Below are 20,494 nucleotides of genomic sequence, written 5' to 3'. Positions count from 1 at the left end.
TCTCTCTGTCCCTCCCATCTCTCTGTCCCTCCCATCTCTCTGTCCCTCCCATCTCTCTGTCCCTCCCATCTCTCTGTCCCTCCCATCTCTCTGTCCCTTCCAACTTTCCATTAAACCAAGTCGAACACTTGTACCCACTGAAAACTAGTCCAACGCATTCAACCTTTGACTTCTTTCCACACCCACCTCAACAATTCCACCTTATCTCTCCACCTCATGCCCCCTCGTCCCCAAGTTCTACCTGCTCGCATCGTCAACATGGAAGCCCAGGCGTCAAACCGGAACCAGAGTCTCTTCCCTTCGTCTGCCAAAACCTTCACCCATCCAAAGGCCGAAGCGTTTGCTAAGGCGATCGCAAAGGCAGCCAACAGTGGGAACGCTCCATGCAACAATTCCCACCCCTTTCATTGACATGCCCCCAACATCACCGCCTAATTGACCACAAGGCTGACGATCAGAGGCACCAAGAAAGTCTAGATCCAGACAAGGACTGGTCCCTGGGTGCTGCAGTACCAATGCTTGATCCAGTGTTACATAGTACATCGTCAACTACGAGCCAGCGCAACCCTCATTTTCCTGTTGGACGAGTAGACAGGAAGTTATATGGAAATACAAAAGACCCGAGGGCTGCGAGTCGGGGAAGACCGTGAACTTCGCGATGTCCGCCTTCTGCCGCCATGAGTGACAGGGAATAATATGAGAACTACAAGCCCGAAGCAAGCTTGACATTTGACAAGCCGTCCCTGGGAGACTTTTCATTCAACCCTCCTCCATTCCGTCTGAACATCCAAGAGGCATGCCACAATATTATGGTCTTTGACATGCCAGATAACATCAACGCTGTCGTCCAGGTCGTTGGCCGAATCCACCGCCAGGGCCAAGAACATGTCCAAGTCGTCTGGACTGTCTGCATGCTCGGCATGTATGACCAGTGGCTGTACTCGAACACCACGGCCATGATGCCGGGACAGTTTTCTGGCGGGGCTCATATGGAGAACAAGACATTCGACAAAGCAGACCAAGAGCGCATGCTCACTGCCATCCAAAACATGACTGGTCCAGCAGCCCACGCATTGATCAAACAAGTCAAGATGACAGTCACATTCAACAAGCTGAAGCGTACATCGGCCAGCAGCTCGGTCAGCGACCTTCGATTCATGGAACGCAACCCGCCACAACGGAGATTTTTAATATTGTGACGCCAATTTTATCCAGCATCTTCCAAAAACACAAGGACTTGCTTGACCCGTTCGCCCTTGCTGTGAGACTGATACGGCTCGCTTACGGCTTCTACCGCATACTCATGGAAGAGTGCCCCATGTGCAGTGGCGTCTGCGCAGAACCTTGGGTTGACGAAGACGTCCCAGGGTTACGGCGTGATCTACCACGGCGCCACGTCGAAGTTGGTCCCGAATTCGTTCGAGAAACTGGCTCAACAACCAGGCAAGCTTATCAGATCGCAGATGCCTTGGAAAGGTAAGGCGATCTATCCAGAAAGGAGAAGACAGGGCATTCTCCCCCAAAGATCCCATGTCCGCTCCCGGCGTGGTTTTGTGTTCCTACGAAACATGCAGCCATCAAACACTGACGACCTCCAGGAAGTCCGAGGAAGACAAGTTCCCAGGGGTTCGCCAGAGAGGCAAACCAAAGATGAGCTACAACAGCTCGACGGCCCAGCGTTGTGCTACTCCCGTGGCAAGTCAACGACATCCTCAGGCGTGTCTCAGTTCGGCTCGATGGCGTGTCCCTCGAGCATCTACCTCGCGAAGCCAGCTTTTCGGTGTCCGTACTGTCGATATTGCGAGCAGTGCCCGAGTTTGAAGTGATTGGGGGTTTATCTGCACAAGCAAGTCGAGCCAGCACGTCGAGCCATGACGGATTTCGGTGGAGAAATTCAAACAGAAATAACGGGACAGGATACCCAGGACGTCATTGTAGTGGAATATTTCACAACGAGGGATCTCCATGTCGGCAGTTTTGGGAAAACAACGAGGACCTGTGTTCTCTATTTCTTGGTAGCTGAGTGGAATCAAAGTTTGCGGATATCTTGTTCTGTTGCTTGATATCCTCAAATCACACCGTAAACAGGGAGACGAAGTTCTCAGAAGGAGACTGGCTGGTGGGCTGGCTTCCCCCACCCGACAACAGCCAACCACCAACTTTGTCTTCATTCCGCAGCCGAACACCTTGCCTCGTCCGTACCCAGTACCTTGTAGCAACCAAGCACACTCAGCAACTTTGTACCACAAGGGCGCCATCCGCACTTATTTCTACAGTCGACAACACAGCCCACGATGAAAATCCTCGCCTCCCTCCTGGCCACCGCGTTGTGCCTGGCCCACGTCGTCTCCTCCGCCGGCCTCGAGATCGACTACCAGACGCCGGACATTGAGTGCACGCGAAAGACGCAAAAGGGCGACAAAATCGACGTCCACTACCGGGGCACGCTGCAGAGCACGGGCAAGGAGTTTGACTCTTCGTATTCAAGAGGCACACCGTTGAGCTTTGAGTTGGGCGCGGGGAGGGTCATCAAGGGGTGAGTTTCTTTTTCCCTTTTTTGCCTTTTCTCCCTCCCCTTGGGCTTGTGAGGACTTTGTGTGGCATGGAGGAAGACATGGCTGACTGGGTTGGCAACACTAGATGGGACGAGGGTCTGTTGGACATGTGCATTGGTGAGAAGAGGAAGTTGACGATCCCGCCCGAGCTGGGGTACGGGGACAGGGCCGTTGGGCCGATCCCGGCGAGCAGCGTGCTGGTTTTCGAGACGGAGTTGATGGGGATTAAGGGCGTCAAGAGAGACGAGTTGTGACGGCCAAAAAGAGCTGATGCGATCCTTATTGAGCCCGCGGAGCCTTTTCTTCAGTCGCTTCGCTTCGCTCCTGCACGACAGTTTCATGAAAAGGCGGAACCCAAGAAACAAAACCAAAAGTAGAACCAGGTACGGAGTATCTTCCTCGGCTGTGGGTACATAAAGCTGGCTCATTGCAGCCCATGTGGTCTACGAGGCGTATCATACGCCGGGGTGCTTGATCCGAGGAAACGAAACACAACCCATCGATACAGGCTCTCAGACAATATTCTCGCTCCAGATCTGTCCCGTTCTCTGTGCGCGACATGCTGCTCTGCATGTAAATGGCGTGGGAAAACACATTGGAAACGAGATTCATGCCGAGGGAGGGAGAGAGGGACGAGGAAGAGGAAGAGAAATATCTCCCGTGCGAACTTCAACTGTCATTGATTGCTTCCGACGGCATTGATCGGGGTTGGGGTATCGTGAAATATGCCATGTCTATCAACCGTGGCTCCGTAGAGTCTGAGTCCCGGCTTTGTGTAGGTGTGACGCCTCGCCGTCCCGGTCTATGTCATGGGTCCTGTGGCGACGACCTCTTCGTAACTCTTCCAAGTCTATCCTTGTAAGATCAGACCAGCTCCATCCCGAATACCCATATAAAAATAGACTTGTAAATCAATCCATATCATCTAGACCCCCGCCATTGCCGCCTGCTCCGTCGTCCTCGCCGACAAGTATTCCAACCAAACACTCGCTCAACATAGCGTCCCAATTGACCCAGGGGTGAACCTCCATGAACAACTTGACAGAATCCTTCCCCGCGCCCCTCATGATCTCCCCCGCCCCGCCGGGGTGGAAAGGGATGTAGGGTGTGATGTTGTACACTTTGCCTTGGTACACTGTCCAGGCATCTCTCCCTTTTCTTCCATTCTGCCGCTTGAGTTGGGCCGGCGTGACCCGAATCAAGCTTTCCCCCGGTGCATCGTTGCCTCGAAGGTGGCTATTGGGAGTGGATGTGAGAGCCGCCCAATCGAGGGGAGAGTGACCCGGTTCAAGGATCACTTTCCGCGAAACTTGCTTGCCAGGCGGCATGATGGAGGAAGTTGGGGCGAGGGAGGCATTCGAGAGAGGCTTGATAGGGGGGACACGGAGCGAGGCGGCCGCTGAGGGAGGAGGTCGGATAAATCCACTGGCGGGTCGAGGTGGCGCAGGTGACCTACCGACGGTTGGAGGCTTGAGACGAGGCGGGCTTGACGGTCTCGCCGGCTTGGATGGTGGCGGCGGCGGCGGCGGCGGCGGAGGAGGAGGGGGCATTCCCCCAGTCTTGGTCATTGTGTTGTCGGCCATTTTCTCAGGTGGTCCATCGTCTTGTGGTTGAGAAGCTTCCACGCAAAGGATCTCTGGTGCAGGTGGGGCGCCTTTTACCTCTTTGACAAGCGGTGCGACCATGGATTCATGTTGTGACTTTGCAGGGAGTTCCAAGGGTTCTCGGGCGTCCTGTTTCAGCAAGATTCGGTAGAGAGCGTATCCTGCTATGAGAGTGCAGCATCCAGCGGCGAGCCAACCCATTCTACGAACCGACCCAAGGAAATCGAAATGGTTGCGGCGAAGACGTGGGTGTGCAACAGCGGCCTCATCGTGCCCGAGGGGTTGGTGTCAGGACAGGTAAAAGGGGTCCATGGTGTTGTCGAAAGGTGAATTGGTGGAAGAAGGAGATGGGGGTGAAGGAGTTGAGCCATGAGAGCGCCGAGGACGAGGCGCGGGCAAGGAGAGAAAGTAAATCAAATGACGGGCTATTTTTGGTGGTGACGGTCATTCATTCTCGGCCATTTTACTTCGTTTAATAATACGATTTCACCATCTTTTGTACCCCCTCCTTTAAAATAAGGGCCCGTACTCCGTCCGCTGATGCCGAAGCGCCTCAGTTTGGAGGATCGAGTTTCACATGTTGCTCCTCAGGCAGTGCAGTGGTAAGTTGGTACAGCAGGAGCAGGAGCAGGAGCAGGAGCAGGAGCAGGAGCACCAGCTCGCAAGGCCCAAAGCACAAGGCAATATTAATAGGCGGGCCAGGCGGCCACTGCGAAACAGGGCAAAGCTGGCAAAGCTGGCAAAGCTGGCACTTGTGCCTGATTGACATTGGGCAGAATTGCTGAATATTATGAGGTGCCTACGCAATAAAATAACTCGATTCACTCTCGCTCTGATTCTCCTTGAAGCCTCCTTTCACCTTCCTTGTTTTCCGGCTTGGTCGTTCGCGTATTTCTGTCTCTGTTTCTGTTCAGTCCCTTGTTTTGTCACCTGAGGGGCTGGATCTTCTCGGAAGCACGGCTGGACACTGAAGAGGCACAGGTGGGTGACAAGGTTGAGACTGCATGCATATTCCTTAATTACTTGTCAGGTGGCCAGAGTCTGCCCAGAGTTTGCCCAGTGGCCAGACTTTGAAGCTGACAGCACGAACCAAAGCAGGAATCCTGAAGTAATACCTTCTTGTTACTTGGTAGGAAGCTGGTGCTGCTGCTGGTGCTGCTGCTGGTGCTGCTGGTGCTGCTCCTCCTCCTTCTCGTCCTTGTCCTCGTCCTCGTCCTCCTCATTAGCATTCTCCTCTCTCGTGCCCTCCGATGCTACACACACCCATCCAATCACTGCCAAACTCTCGTCTCCCACTGCAACCTTGACAGCCATCTCATCTCCTCCTCCTCCTCCTCCTCCTCCTCCTCTTCCAACATCCGACTTGCCGCTGACCAGTTCATTCACAAGCACAGACCACAACACCAAGCAAGAGACACCCTCCCGAGCCCCGGCCAGGTTTCAACATTCCTCAACCTGACTCCTCCTGTTTCTCTCCTCTCCAGCTTCACTTTCCGGAGATACTCGATACATTCTGCCTCACCCCGGTTGTGGCTCCTCTCGCTATTACTGGCCAACTCCGAGGCACTAAGGCCAGAGGACTGAAACCCCTCGCATGACCATCCAGATTCCGTCACAACCTTACTTGCACCACACTCCTCGACTCCTCACATCGCTTTCATCTTCTTCTTTCCACCTCTTTTCACTCGTAAACTCTCATTGCCCGTTCTTGGACGGCGCCCTAAGGCGTATTCCACGGCCTTTTTGCACGGGATCCGCGGCATCTCTCCATGTCTCTATAGCAGCCCAAGGCTCGACCGATCGTCATCGCTACCGCATCCGTGGTCAACCCAAACTCGAGGGCAGCGGCCATCACTCTCAGCAACACATACTATTCATCCCCCCCCCTTTCATCGGGCTCTGGAGCCCTATCTGAATATTCACTCCCACAGACCTGGACACAGTTACTTGACTACTGTGTTCAAAGTTTGAACCCCGTGCATGGAGTATTACCACCGTCAAATGTCGTCGCCACCCCACTACGACGACTATAGCCCTTCCGGATCTCAACCTCGTTCTGACAGAGAACTTGCCTCTTTTGATGACCACAAGTACAAACGCCGCAGGCTCGAAATCAAAAACATTAGCCCCCAGAGACACATGGCCGACCCTTCACATCCCCCCAACAATTCGGTGCCGACGCCAGTCCCCTCCTCGGGAAACTTCTTTGGAAATGTCCTCCACGGCATGCCTCCCTTGATGCACCCTGGCATCTTTATGGAGGAAGATGCCGCTCTCGAGTACCTTGCTTCAGGCTCCGGCTTTGCTCAAGACTTGCGTAGCATCGACTCTCCCTTCCACTACCAGAACTTTCTCTCTACAGCCCAGCCCCTACGACCCCCTAATCTGACCAGTTATCCGTTTCCACCTTTCCGACAGGACTCAGCCGCTATCTCTGCTCGACCATTACATGGGAACATCTTCCCAGGCTCCAGGGAGTCGGACGAGCGTTTACGGGAATCTCAGGGCCATTTGGCAGAGTCTTCTAGGAGTGTGACGACAACAAGCCCCTACCATTTTCCGGTTGAATGGAGCCAGTGTCCCCATCCTCCTCCTCCTCTTCCTCCCTTTGCCCAAAATGTCCCGGAAAATGTCGCTGTAGCCCCCAGACGATCGCCGCCAAGCTCCGCAGCCAGCCCGCAAAAGCCACCCACCATGTTGATCCTCACTCGAGCCACCGCAGCGAGTATCAAGGCCTTGGAAGACCACAAGAGGGAATGTCCAGCGTGCCAGCTCGAATTCGAGCCAGATCATTTCATTGCCGTCATTACCTGTTGCGATACCCCCATGCACGCTACCTGCCTGTCAGCCTGGGTCAATTCTGCGACATACTCCAAGAGCAAATCATGTATGAAATGTCGTAGAACCATCGATGCTAGGCGCATGTTGAACAATGTGGTTCCACCCGTTAGTGATAAGACCTGGGACGAGGGCGTTGAGCTTAACGCGCCAGAGTCGTTGAAAGGGGACGCCAAGATTGAACTCAACGTCAGTGCAAAGCCGGATCGGGCAAGAATTCGACGGATTGGCACCTCGATGTACTATCCAACCTACAGATCAGGACGACCCCCCTCGGCGCTGCCCGACGCTCTGAGCCCTGACACCAGGAATGCCTTTCTCCAACTTCGGGAAGAGCAGATGCGAATGTTCGACGAGATGCGACATCGAAGTCGGATGGCGTTTACGGAAACCAACAGAGCGAATCAAGATGATCTGGGGGCGAATCGTGCACTACTTGAGGCCAAAGTTCGGGGCGACGCTGTGGATCTGACGCCTTTGATCAGGAGATGCGAGAAGACCAAGTTAGCAAGGGACAAGGCCAGAGAAGCGTACGAGAAGATCCAAAAAGAGTTGGAGAGAATGTCAAGGACGCATACCCACCGCTTGAGCACCATGCTGGACGACTATTGGATGGAAAAATATCGCAGTGGAAGAAGTGCGGATGATGAGCCGGCTCGAAGTGTACCGCTCCGAGTGGTCAACGGAGAGCCATCTGATACACGGTCTCCTTAGATCTCAACTGGTACAGGGTCATTGAAGCGTGCCAAAAGGGCTCGAAGCCAGCATAGGATTAAGAGTACTGACTCCCAGCGGCAGCACTGCAAGAAGGAATTGGAAGAAGGTTGGAAGGCCAAATGACAACTATTGGGGCATGACACATGGCGAGAGTGTCAGTCCGGAGTGGGATTTCTGTGTCGAGTTGAAGGAGATCTTCGTGGGCAAAAGCAATGGGGGATCCACCAGAAAACCCCTATCGACGAGGTCAGATGGATCAAGTGCCCAGAGGAACTGATTTCGCCAGGCGGGTGCGAGATGGCGACTCATGAAACTAACGACCAGGAAGGGCCTCACGACCACGAACACAGGAGCGGACGTATACAAATTCGGTCTCAGCCCACACACCTACCAACACTAATGATGATACGATGCATGATTTTCAGGAGTTGCATGGGGGAGGCGGGGACGACGTATAGGCGCACAAGGGACATATGGTACGGGGCTTGTTGCATCAGAAGCACTCTCCTTTCTGCCCTGCCCTGAGATCGGGCTTGAATCCGCTCTCGCATTGGTCATAAAACGGGAAGGACAGCAGCGAGGGTCCCAGTTTCATCTTATTTCCCCATGTTACCGAGCTGTCGGGTGGGCAGCCAAAGTCAATGTCACATCACATCGCACGACATGAATGGTTTTGTACCTATGGGTATTGCATCCGTCTGCATCTTTTGTCGCTCAGTTTCGGTGTTTCATCTTGTACATGGAGATAGTCGAATCAGAATGAATTAATGAGACAAAAGACAAGGTCTTTAGACATTTCCCATGGGCAACCACCGGCTGGGCATGGATTCATATCAGTTGCGCGTATCTACAGCGCAAGAGCAAGGTTGGCTGCAAAGGCCGACAACGATTGATGCCTTGCATTTCCGTCGTCTATTGTATGATACACCCAAGGGCCATCTTGCAGATGGCTCATCATTGACTCGGCCATGTTTGATCTCTCAACTAGGCAGAGTCCTGTCGAGCAACACGCCAAGTACCCAAAACGTTGTTATGTTGATATCCGAACCTAGCCGACAACGATCCGCCTTCCCTTGGTCGGAAGCCGGCATTGGCACTCCCATCATTCCTTGTCACGGGACATGTTTTCGAGACATTCCTTAGAGAACAGCCCCATATCGCTGTGCTCACAGATGTTGCATATCTTGTTTCCACAGCCTACAGTGCAGGTGGATTGCTCGCGTTGCAAGACACTCTCTGGCTTTCATCATCGGGCAGCGGCGGATCCATTGACGGATCGCAGAGTGAGACCACTCCAGTAGTCAGAACAGGTCCTCTGGATCTGTTGTCGCGGTCTGTTGGAAGGACTGTAAGTGGAAGTAAGGGTGTTTGGCGCCGCCAGTTCGGCTATGTTTGCTCTAGATTGTGAGTCGCCTCGCCCGCCGAAGAAGGCATCTATTGTTCTCTGGTTCGGTTGAGCCGTCTGTGGGATCTCGGCTTCTGGGACATCATCGGTCATCTCGGCATCGGCTTCGTCCATTGGCAGGCCGTCTTCACCCAGGGTTATCACGTCCGACATGGGCATTGCTTCGTCAAGATGCAGCCGTTGGGCGTCGTACAGTTTCCTCAACGTGTGCTCGTGGATAATCTCCTCGTTCGGTCTGTCGTCGCGATATCTCTTGCGCGTCCGACTGTTCAGGTAAGGAACGGCTTTTATTCGAAAAGTGGGATAAGCATGTGTGTCGCTGTTGTATGAGATGGTGCTTGTTGCGGATTGAGGGGATGATGTCAGGGAGGGCGATGAAGGAATTATGTTCTGTTGGAGGTAGAACATGTCCTCCTCAAAGACCGAGGCTTTTCGTTTGCCGCTCATCTTTGCTGATATATTTTCCTTTGGTCAGATACGCTGGGGAAGACGACTGATGAGAAGAACGTGGGAGGACAGGACACGGGGTTTATGGGGAGGACGCGTGAGACGTGGGACGGGCAAGACGGGCCGCTCTACGCGTCGCACGCGCGCGAGGGGTTGGGGGGCTAGGGGCTTTAGGCCCCCAATCGTGAATCGTGACAATAATCAGCTTTGCGGAGGCAGCGGCCCTCTCCAAGAACAAGGAACACAACAAATCGACGCAGGGGGTGATTAAGCCATGGACATTGAGAATTGATGGCACGTGACTGAACAGCTCAGGCGGGTGAAGCGTGCGTGCTCGATTGCTACAGAAAGCAAGCTAGGGAGGAGAAGAGAGCCCACCAGCCGCCGAAGGCCTCACTAGCTCCGAGGCCCAGGGGATCCGCAGGCAGGCACCCAGCAGGTGCTTCACGGATCAAGATGAACCCCGCTCTTTACCACCACCAACACCCAATTTGCCTTCATCCTAGGTAGCCATCATCGTCGACAACTCACCAACCACATCTCTTAAACGGCCAGAAGGTTCCCTCGTATTTCGTCCAGCATAACTACTCTCGTTCATTTTTTTTTTTAAGATGGCCGTGAGAGAAGCTTCTCATGCTGGCTCGTGGTACTCCGGCCATGGTCGACAGTTATCAGCTCAACTCGATCAGTGGCTGTCCCAAGTGCCCGAGGCAGCCATCATCCCTGGCGTTGACGGCCTGCCAGTACCGGGAGCGAGAGTCGTTATATCTCCCCATGCAGGATACGCATACTCTGGTCCTTGTGCAGCGTGGGCCTACAAGTGTCTTGACCTGTCCAACGCAAAGCGCATCTTCATCCTCCACCCATCCCATCACCATCACTTGACCACGGCTGCGCTGCCTGTTGTACACGCCTACGAAACTCCCCTCTCCGAAACGCCTCTTCCCCTCGATCGGGAGACCATCGAGGAGCTGTCCGCCCTCTCGACGATTATCCAGGGTCGCACTATCAAGTTCACCACCATGTCCCAGGCGGTGGATGAAGCAGAACACAGTGCTGAAATGCAATTGCCATACATCCACCACCTCCTTCAGAAGCTACACCTTGATAAGCCCGAGTCGTCGTACCCTCCCCTCGTCCCCATCATGGTTGGCGGCACGAACCCTGCAACAGAAGCTGCTTTGGGAAGGATGTTAGCTCCATACATCGCGGATGAAAGCAACGCATTCGTCATCTCGTCGGATTTTTGCCACTGGGGGAGTCGATTTGGCTACACCTACTACCTCCCAGACGCACCTAGCCCGGCCTTGTCTCCACTGATGCTTCCAAATGGGGCACGAGGAGAGTTCACCACAGCCAAAGGGTCGGTCAATGAGGACGTCCACAAGGTTCCCACTTTGGGCCACGGTCAACATCTCGGCTCAAGGAGTCGGGTTTCAAAAGGGGGACCACAGATACACGAGAGCATCGCTCACGCTGACAGAGCGTGTATGAGTGCCATTGCCACGGGACAACATTCAGAGTTTCTTCGTGTGCTCAAAGAAACCGGCAACACCGTGTGTGGCCGACATCCTATAGGTGTCTTCATGGCTGGCCTTGAAGAGGTGGAGCGACAAAAAGGGGGTGAATCCGCGGAACACCGACGGTTCAGGTTCATGCGATACGAACGCAGCAGCGATGCCGAGACTATTGGGGACAGCAGCGTCAGCTACGTGAGTGCTTTTGCCATCCTCTGAAGCGGGCGTGGGTCGTTCGACCGCGAGTCGGACAAGGTCAAAACAACCGAGAGCGGTGTATGCCGTGACGAAGACGCATCTCTCTAAATGGATGAGGTGGAGTCGTACCGCGTCAGGCTTGCCACGCGGAGGGCGTAAAGGTGGTCGTGTCAGCATTTGTTCGAGAAGCTGGCTTACCCCGCCCGAAAGAGGCACAATATTCAGGCGCTTGGCGGAACCAAACAGTCAGATTGGTCTTCTGGGGAGTCGTTCGGAGGAGATCTTCGTCCGGGGAGCCGAGACACGCAGGATTAGAATCTGACGGGCTAGATAGAGAAGACTGGCAGGGAGAGGGGAAGGACTGAGGCTTGCTGATGCGTCAGCCAACGCACAGTTCAGATCGGGATCACGCTGAGGATTGAGGAGGATGTAGTTGTTTCTAGCTCTTGTTACATGTGCACCGATCCTGGAGGCCTGGGGAACAAAACAAATGCTAGGCGAAGCATAGAGTAGAAGATACAGCGTACAGCGTACAAGGTACAAGCGGCACCCACCAGCACCAGCGCATGACGGATACCAAGTCCGCGACTGGGGAATCCTTGGTGGCGATCTACATTTTCGGACCCACCGCGCGAGGGAGAAGAAGTCGCGATGTCGAGATTGTGAGCGTCATTGCCCAGAACCTCGACACCATCGAACACCACTTGTAATGTTCCGTGCTGTCCCCCAGTTCTTGGTCAAAGGGCGGAGTACAGGGACATTGTAAGCCAAAGACGACCAGGCCAAGGACAAAGAGTAAGGCCAAGGCCGAGGACGGGCACGAGAGTAAGAGCAAGGCCAGGGAGAAAAGCAAGGACAAGAGTAAAAAATCCACTTCTCGTCTCTCCTTCTCGAATCAAGAGAGGCTCAAGACGGCGGGGACATTGTTGATTGACTGATTTGACTGATCGACGAGGGAGGGAGCCATATATAATGGCAGAGTGACACGGGAGAGTGTTTTGAGCGTTGTGACGACCCCTACCACGAGACGACGGACGAGACGACGACATAACTACATGCAGCTTAGGCGGGGGTACTCCGCCGTAGGGACCGTAGAGTAGAAGCTGGGTTGAGATTGCTCGCTGAATAGGCAAATAATAGCCAAATAGATAATACCGCAGTAAATACTCGGTACTGCGCACACAGTCCCCTAATGGCTAATTCGACTTTCCCCGCTCGTTGCACAATGGGGAAGGGAGCCACGATCGCGATCGCCGTTCTGAGATAGGTAGGGTGAGCACCCTAGCTCGGGCACGGAGGTCGAACGGTGAAGGTTCAAAAAGGGGCGGGGGAAAATCTAAGCCACGAACGAAAAGGGCGGAAAAGCGAAGAAGCGAAGAAGCGAAAAGGCCGATCTGTGACTTTGGGCGAGTGGGGTAATCAAGCACCAAGTGAGGCATGTACTTGTACTCGTAATAAATAGGTAGGGGCGGGTTTTAATAAGCAGGACCAAGGTCACTTGACACTCGACGCCGGCGAGTTGCCCCAGACAGAGCCAACTCGCACATTTTGGGGGTGTGTGGTGCTTGGGAAAGTCCGAGCCCTGAAGGACGGCAGATGGCGATGAAGAGCTTCCGGGGCGCTAAAACGATCCTTTCCTGCTCCGTACTTCTGCTCTATCCTGGTCTATGCGCAGCGCGGGCGATCTTCGATGCCAGCGCGCCAATCACTTGGCGGGCGGCTGATTGGGGCCGTTCGCGAACGGCCAAAGGCTTGGGCATGACGACAATCATGAACAGAATGCCAGTAAGCCCCCGACGATCCCTTCATTCCATCATGACGTGCGGCGTTGAACATCCCTATTGACGTCTCATCTGCCGTCGAGAGCTCAGATTGGTGTCTCTTCACAGGGAAGCGGTGCAAGTTCGCAATGGAGAAAACAAAAACAAATACAGGAAAGTAGCTGAAGGGCAGGAATATAGCATTATAGTATATTAACAAACGATGGATAGGTTTTTGCTCCAGAACGGTCCAGAACCACGCAACGCAGATTGGGGTATCCAAAGAAACGTAGTATTGCTTTGCCGATTCCCAGTTCCGTCCTACACCTCTCCAGGATGATTGATTTCATTTTCGGTGATAGAAAATCATTTCTGCAGCAGCTTCTCGCGCATTTCCCCCCATATATGTAGACGTGTGTTGATGAGAGTCCTCGCGTGAATCGTTTATGCGGAATGCTCGGCCTTGTCCTCGGCGCTGCTACGAGCAGCTCTGCCCTTCTCCGACCAGGGGAAGTGCAGGACGGGAACGATGAAGAAGCTGTTCGATGTGTCGGCAATACCGGCGAGGGCATTGTACCAGGCCAAGAACGCGGCAATGATACCGAACGCGCCTCCGGCCCGGGTCAAGCCGGTGTGAGGGGCGCCGTTCTCGAGGACCAGGTAGGAGCAGGCAAGCAACAAAAAGGCCAGATCCAGGGTGAAGAATAAGAGGAAGAAAGCCACGGTAGACTTCAAGGTGCAGATGAGGAGGAGGAAGGTGAAGATGAACCAGCCCTGTAGTTTTCCAGTTAGAAATGCGGCGTGTCTGCACATGCCACGGGGCGCCACTTTACCATCAAGTAGAATCCTAGACAATCAAACAGGGCCTTGGTGCTCTGATCCTGTTCGATGGTCGCTTCAATTTGGAAGCCACCCGGAGTGAGAATGATGGCGAACGAGATCCAGAAACCGCCATAAGAGGACAAAGCGGTGGCACCGAAAGTGTTGCCGACGGCCATTTCCCTGTCCGTGATGTAAGCGTCTGCTGTTCAAACGCAGGCAGGAAGAGACACTTACCACATGCCAGCCAGGAGCTGCACGAGACCACCGTAACCAAAAGCGAGCGAAATGACAATGGCCGGGACTTTGACATCTCGAGCTCCCAAATTGATCAAGCTGAGGACGAAGGTGGTCAAGGCGAATGCGCACAGGCCCAGAGGGGCCGGATTGGCGAACTTGCGCTTCTCAACGCCTCTGTAGAGACCGGGTTGGAATTCACCTCCAAAGGCTGTATGCAGATGTCAGTCGACTGCGGTTTGACGGGGCAAGGCGCGCGCGAGAGGGCCAACTCACCGGGCAGAGTGGCATCCAAGTTCGTTCGCATATGAGCCAAAGGACCATATCCGAAGCGAGCAGCATGTTGAGCGGCCGTCTTCTCTTCATGGCTCATGCCTCGGGTGGCGTTTTCGAATTGCTGAGCGTGAAATGTTGTGTCGCCGTTGACTGCCGCGTTGACAGCATTGTGCTCCGTGTTGGTCGCCATGGTAATGGAGAGGAGGGACTAGGTCGATATATTGGACTCGGTGGAGGAAATAGCTACTTGGGGTGAATGACACTTTCTTTGCAACGGACTAAATCACCGAAGGCAAGAGGCACACTGGAAATGGCCGGCAAGGGGATGGGGAGGGAAAAAAAGGATGGCTTGAGGAGGGGGATCTGGGAGTGTTTATGTATTGCTCTGGGATGGCGCGTCCAACAAACCCTCACGCCCCCGGGGGCAAGCAAAGCTAGGGTGCTCTGGGGAATGGAGGAAAGCTTTGGCCAGGGTCGGAATCGGCGGGGAGGAAGTTTTCTCGTTTCTGACCACGGCAGTGCATTGCATTCTGGTGGACCGATTTCTCACAGGAGGGGACGGGTTGAAACAGGACTAAAGCACTGGATCGCGGACGGCGAGTGGACAGACAGGTGTTGGGAAAGGGGTGGATTGGTGGGTGGGTGGACAGATGACAGGGTATGAGCATGATCAGCTGCGTGTAGAATCCATGGGTTGAGTTCATGCTTGGGACAAGATCTGTACGGAGGGAGGGAGGGAGGGAGGGAGGACCAAGAGCCTGCCAGAGCTATGACGGGGGTTTGTGTGGTTGATCTGAACTGAATGGACCGGAGAAGCGAACAGTTGCAGTTATTGCCGTTTAGCCTGTTATTGGTCACGGGCGAATGACTACAAATGCTCTCGCGGGGTGGAGACTGGAGACTACAGGCTGGAGACTGGATCGCGGTCGAGCGGAGGAGAAAAGAAAAAGATGCTACTCTGACTCCGTACGGCGAAGTAAAAACGGCGATCAACCATCGACCAGGGCGAAAGGCATCAAAGAAAGACGCAGTCACGCCACGAGAGAGAGCGGAAGGGAAGAAGGGTACCCAGCTTGGCATTGGGACCCTGTTCTAGACTTGCAAAGCATGATGGCTGTTGGAAAAGAAGGAGAAAAAGAAAAAAGAATGATGGTGAAAAGAGGTGCGATCATTTCCAGGTACAACACTACGCCGTGAAGAACCTCAACGAGAAAGAGACACAGAAAGAGAAAGGGCGAAGATCTGCCAGAGCGTGAGGAAGTGGAAGAAGTGGAAGTGGAAGTGGAAGTGGAAGAAGTGGAGCCGTGACAAATGTAGCAGATGATGACGATGATTTTTTGTTCCTTGCTCATACTCTGTTGTCCCTGGTCGTAGAAATTAGCCGTGAAACGACAGGCACATCAATGTCGCTTCTCCAACTAGAAACGGCGGTCAATAATAGCAACAGCAACCGCAATCGCAATACCCAGTACAAGCAACATTGGTGGGTGGTGAACCAGCTCACTGATTGCTCCAGCTCCCCCTTTCACCGTCACCCTTCACCTGCACCGTCACCGTCACCTTCACCTTCACCTTCACCTCACCTTCACCTCACCTTCGCTTCACTCTCCCCCTTGTTCTCCTCTTTTTCCAGCTTCTCCCAAAACAGCTCAACATCCGAAGACGCTCATTCCTCTCTTTTCGTACGCTGCTCGTTTTTCCCTTCATCCTGATATTATCGCTGTTACTCTTGGCTTGCTTGGTACATGCTCGCTTGGAATCAAGCCAGTTCTTGGTGCCCGACGCCCCTTACATCACCACGAATTCAACACCTCCAAGAGCGCCAACACTCCAACAGTTTATCGGTCTACACAAGCCACAACGATGCCATCAACATTGGGATTCGCCAAAAGCTTGCAAACCGTCCTGGCTAACTAACCACCCGCAAAACCGTATTCTTGCCCGTCACACCAGATGTGTACGAATCACGAGATACCTACCTTTGCCGTTGCTGTTCGCCGGCCGACTAAGCAACGCCACGCTTCTGCTCCTTCCGTTGACTTCCGCCTCCGCCTCATCGGCCTCGGCTCCCAGCTTATACGAGCCAAGCGGAAACCCTTCCTGCCGTCTCACTGCTCGCGAACTGCCGCCGCCCTGTTCTAGAAGCCTTCCTTGTCCGACCGCATTTTCTGCCTCGAAACCTTCTCTCGACCACCCGAGATATATTCGATCATCAGGCTGACAATCGTCTTACTCCCACCCGCACTAACGACTCCATATCGAATCCATCTCCTAATTTCACCCCAATTTGCCACTTCCATTGCCCCGGGTCTGGTTTCCTGTTCGTGGAGTAGGGGGCATTCACGTGGCGTGCACGGCTTCTCGCTTGAAACCTACCGCTTGAGTTGCCGACATCGCTCCAAATCACACCACTTTTCACCTTGTGCTATCAACTGTTTGCGACCCGTACTTGGCACAATCTCCTTTCTCGTTCTTCCTTGAACACCATCCGACGGTGATTGTTTGGCGCCTGCCGCCGCATACCTAAATTTATCCGTCTGCCAGGATGGTACAGCAATGCGTGCTTACTGGCGGTGACTCAATGCCTCGACGAGTCTGCACGCCCTGATGAACCCGCCCTCAAGATAGCGAAGAACAATAGAGCCTTCACCTTAGTCTGTTGTTGAAGTCTCTGAACTGTCCCCTCGACTACGTTTTCTCCCGGGCCACAGGTTCTCTGCGACGCCTGCGCCTTCTCTCCGTCCGTTCAACCAGGCACCATGCTACTCACCAGGTTGCTAGAGAACCTCAACGAGCAAAGGTCTGCTGACAAGGGAAGCATGGCTCTGAACTCAAACATGTCCACGAAACTCCAGGTGGAATATTGAAACATCCTGTCTGGTCTACTCTGTACCGGGGCGACTAGCACTGGGCAGTTCGACGCAGGTAGGTTGGGGTTTGCACATCAGATTTGAATTCTCAATACAAGAATCGAAAGAATACAACCCCGAGATTATGTGTGGGAACAATCTGCACTCCCAAGGACAATGAATCACCCTACTACAAGAGGGGGTGAAAAAAGGAAGAAAACAAAATCTTGCAAACGCTCAGGGATGGGATCTCTATCTGGGAAGAAAAGAAAAAGAAAAGAAAAACAGCAACGCGCAAGAGATGTTTCAATGCTGCTGCAAAAAATGCTCCCGCTGACCAATCAGAAAGTCCACCCCTACAAACAGACAGTGTCACGCTCACTCACCATTCACTACAAAGAAGAGACCATTCACGTATGATATCATGTATTCGGACTATCTTGTTATGGTATCGCAACCCTGGTGGGAAGCCTTGTCGCGGGTTCCCACTCAAACTTCGGCATGCATCGCCATTACAGGTACTTCGCACTGGGGGTATATTGCCCAAGTTGTCCGTCTTATTCCTCTCTAATATCCTGTTTTGCCTGGTAGGTGTACGAACATGGATGGAATGACCAGCTTAAACAGCACCATCACCACTCTGGACCCTGACTCTTGTCTTGGATATACGAACACCGACTTTTCTAGGTCAACTGTTGCGGATGAATGCCAGAGCCCAGGGGGCGGAGACAGGCTAACCTTTGAGAGCCAGCGCGCAATGGTCCACGATCTTCCCTGCTCGCAACGGCGATAACAGGACCACTAGTAAATTGAGTAAGGTGCTCATCGAGACTGCGGATAAGATTTGCGTGTCTATTGCGAGGTCCCACTCCCGGTCTGTACGGCTCTTCCCAAAACGGTGTGGCCAGATATAGTAGCATCTCAAATGTGAGACCAGCCAACATGTCTGTGGGGTGGCAGGACATTAGCAGCCGCAGCAGTATACGACGGAAAAGCTAAGTCTCCAACATGACGCGGAATACTGATGGTGATCTGAATTGATAAAGACGAACTCACTGTTTCTAGGGACAGCGTTTGACTTTGACGGCATGATGAAGGTGAGACGCCTTATTAAACGCAAAAATGTGTCAAAGCCGGCAGTCAGTGGGAGCTCGTGGTCGGCCGCCTGGAAGCTGAGTTACGAAAGACGAAAGTGGGAGAGAAACCCGTCCCCAGGCCACGAAGGGGAGAACACTCTTTATTCCCCATGGCTCTGGATTGAAATGCTCAACTAGGACAGCTGGAGATCGAGATTGACGAGGATCCTGGCTCGATGGGATACGGACAAAATACAGGTCGGATTCGAAGCAGAAAAATCAGGGGGTGGGATGCTCAGTCAGTCTCAAAGCTCTGTTAGCATTCCGCTATTCAGCACGGAGGTGCAGGATGCAGGCCCCTGGCACTAGAATAGAATCCTTGAGGTTAGTCGATGGGAGCCCAGAAGGTTGCCGCAACAGAAACACAGGAGCCTTTGGCCTCTGGCCATCCACAGGTCACATGCCAGTGGGATGGAGGAGTTGAGGCAGGGCTTGGGCAGGGGTTCCAGCGAGACGACCTGCCCTCTTTGGACACCAGGCAGGCTTTTGTGTAACTTGCTTTGCCTAGCAGCATCCAACTGGCCGGAACCCGCTCGATGAGATGCATGATGGCGCAGCAATATGCGTGTCGATTCCTTGCAGGGGTACCTGCGGTCAGGCTGTTCATTTTGGGCGCCAAGTGCGGCACCAAATACCGACAAGCAAGAAGATCGGTCCCGAACTGGACAGGACCACGACCGAAATACGAGGTGGTCTTCTTTCCTGCATGTTGAGGCCATCAACCTTGGTGAAATAACTCGCCAATGGAACCGCCATACCAAGTGTCGATCCCTTCCGGTTGAATCCCTGAGAGGTAGGTGCAGTAGGTAGATGTAGTCAGGGCGCCCAAGGACGGGATACTCGCATGTCGTTGTTGCTACTGCTGCTACTGTTGCTACTACTGCTGAAGGATTGGAATTGCTTTTGCCAGTCGACCAGGGGTTAATGCATGCATCCGCCCTCCCCCGCTTGGGGACGGCGGTGATGATTCGCTTCCAAGTCCCTGGGTCCTTTTTTGCAAACTTAAACGAGGGAGTTCGAAAGGGCGCAGCCCGGCACGGCATGGCACAGCACAGCACAGCACAGCACAGCACGGCTTTTCGGGCAAGCTGCATGACTCGTATTAGAGCCCCTTGTCGGCGGCTGGTTGTGGCAGGTTACCATGTCCAAGGGAGTCAGAGTTACCCTTGACCGAGAATCTCCTCGCATTAATACGAACTACTAACTTTCTCTTTTCTACACACGAAACAGGTTAGCTATAACTAGGGCGGGGGGCAGGGGCGCGTGCAACCACCGTCAAGTCGGCAGCACATCCCTGAAGACTACACTAGGCACAGAGCAAGGGATTTCATCTGCCTCCCTCATATCCCATTCCCTGCGTCGAACACATACATTCGTAGGCTGGGAGTCGACACACAAAGTTTCCTGATCGTATATAATTCTCCATGCATGTACCGCTTGACAGCCTCAGGCACGCGACAAACACATGTACCCAGTACAGAGAAGCATCAATTAGGATAATAGAAGGAAGGAGCCGAACCGAGCCGAACGGAATCGAGCAGGGGGGGAGGGGGGGAAGGAGGAGGAGGAGCAGCAGGAGGAGGAGGAGCAGCAGGAGGAGGGGAGACTAAATTTACATCCCAACACAACTCGCTCGCGCCGGGTCGTTCGAGACGACACTCGACATCACATCGGCGATCGCAATAGTGACAGGAGCCCCCACGACCGCTTTTCGGTCCATGTACATACAAGTACATGTCCATACCAGTCGGGCGGATGGTGATCCCTCACAGGCCGCCGACAACACGGCGAGGCCTCGCATTACCGGTACTTTTAGTGGAGAGGTTGGACCCCTCTGTAGCACAAAGGACAGAGGGAAGGAGTAGAGCGTAGAGAGAACTTGACCTAGAGCTCTCGGATGCTCGGGGAACCCTATGTGCATACTGGTAACAAGTCCATTTACGGAGTACATACGACATGGCACGAGAACCAACCCCCTTGTTCCCTCTCGTCCTTCCGACAACGGCTGCCCAGTGGGCCATGTCGCTGCCTGTCTGTCTATCTCTCTATCTACCATCTTGCCCCTCCGGCCAACAGTTTGCTTCACGCCGGCCCGGGGGGGGGGCACCCACTCTCTCGTAATACATACGCTGTGTT

General features: G+C 53.7%; 7 protein-coding genes across 7 annotated transcripts; 4 read left to right on the top strand and 3 right to left on the bottom strand.

The window, feature by feature from the left end:
- Positions 1-821: 821 nt before the first annotated feature.
- Positions 822-1,199, top strand: A1O5_00613 (uncharacterized protein; the record flags this gene model as incomplete). The annotated part of the gene is made up of 1 exon (XM_007741232.1): positions 822-1,199. The coding sequence occupies one exon, from the start codon at positions 822-824 to the stop codon at positions 1,197-1,199; it is 378 nt and encodes a 125-aa protein (XP_007739422.1).
- A 1,095-nt stretch (positions 1,200-2,294) lies between these two features.
- Positions 2,295-2,809, top strand: A1O5_00612 (FK506-binding protein 2; the record flags this gene model as incomplete). The annotated part of the gene is made up of 2 exons (XM_007741231.1): positions 2,295-2,536; positions 2,641-2,809. 2 exons carry the CDS (start codon positions 2,295-2,297, stop codon positions 2,807-2,809), a joined length of 411 nt encoding a protein of 136 aa, XP_007739421.1.
- Positions 2,810-3,466: 657 nt separating this feature from the next.
- On the bottom strand, positions 3,467-4,360 carry A1O5_00611 (uncharacterized protein; the record flags this gene model as incomplete). The annotated part of the gene is made up of 1 exon (XM_007741230.1): positions 3,467-4,360. One exon carries the CDS (start codon positions 4,358-4,360, stop codon positions 3,467-3,469), a length of 894 nt encoding a protein of 297 aa, XP_007739420.1.
- A 1,800-nt stretch (positions 4,361-6,160) lies between these two features.
- A1O5_00610 (uncharacterized protein) lies at positions 6,161-7,711 on the top strand (the record flags this gene model as incomplete). Its single annotated transcript, XM_007741229.1, has 1 exon — positions 6,161-7,711. The coding sequence occupies one exon, from the start codon at positions 6,161-6,163 to the stop codon at positions 7,709-7,711; it is 1,551 nt and encodes a 516-aa protein (XP_007739419.1).
- Positions 7,712-8,960: 1,249 nt separating this feature from the next.
- On the bottom strand, positions 8,961-9,566 carry A1O5_00609 (uncharacterized protein; the record flags this gene model as incomplete). The annotated part of the gene is made up of 1 exon (XM_007741228.1): positions 8,961-9,566. One exon carries the CDS (start codon positions 9,564-9,566, stop codon positions 8,961-8,963), a length of 606 nt encoding a protein of 201 aa, XP_007739418.1.
- A 611-nt stretch (positions 9,567-10,177) lies between these two features.
- Positions 10,178-11,302, top strand: A1O5_00608 (uncharacterized protein; the record flags this gene model as incomplete). The annotated part of the gene is made up of 1 exon (XM_007741227.1): positions 10,178-11,302. The coding sequence occupies one exon, from the start codon at positions 10,178-10,180 to the stop codon at positions 11,300-11,302; it is 1,125 nt and encodes a 374-aa protein (XP_007739417.1).
- A 2,183-nt stretch (positions 11,303-13,485) lies between these two features.
- Positions 13,486-14,563, bottom strand: A1O5_00607 (uncharacterized protein; the record flags this gene model as incomplete). The annotated part of the gene is made up of 4 exons (XM_007741226.1): positions 13,486-13,815; positions 13,875-14,043; positions 14,098-14,308; positions 14,374-14,563. 4 exons carry the CDS (start codon positions 14,561-14,563, stop codon positions 13,486-13,488), a joined length of 900 nt encoding a protein of 299 aa, XP_007739416.1.
- Positions 14,564-20,494: the final 5,931 nt, after the last annotated feature.

This window comes from Cladophialophora psammophila (assembly GCF_000585535.1).
Source record: "Cladophialophora psammophila CBS 110553 chromosome Unknown aczJe-supercont1.1, whole genome shotgun sequence".
Taxonomy (NCBI): domain Eukaryota; kingdom Fungi; phylum Ascomycota; class Eurotiomycetes; order Chaetothyriales; family Herpotrichiellaceae; genus Cladophialophora; species Cladophialophora psammophila.
Note: the sequence above shows the minus strand (reverse complement) of the source record. Positions and strands in the feature narration are given on the sequence as shown.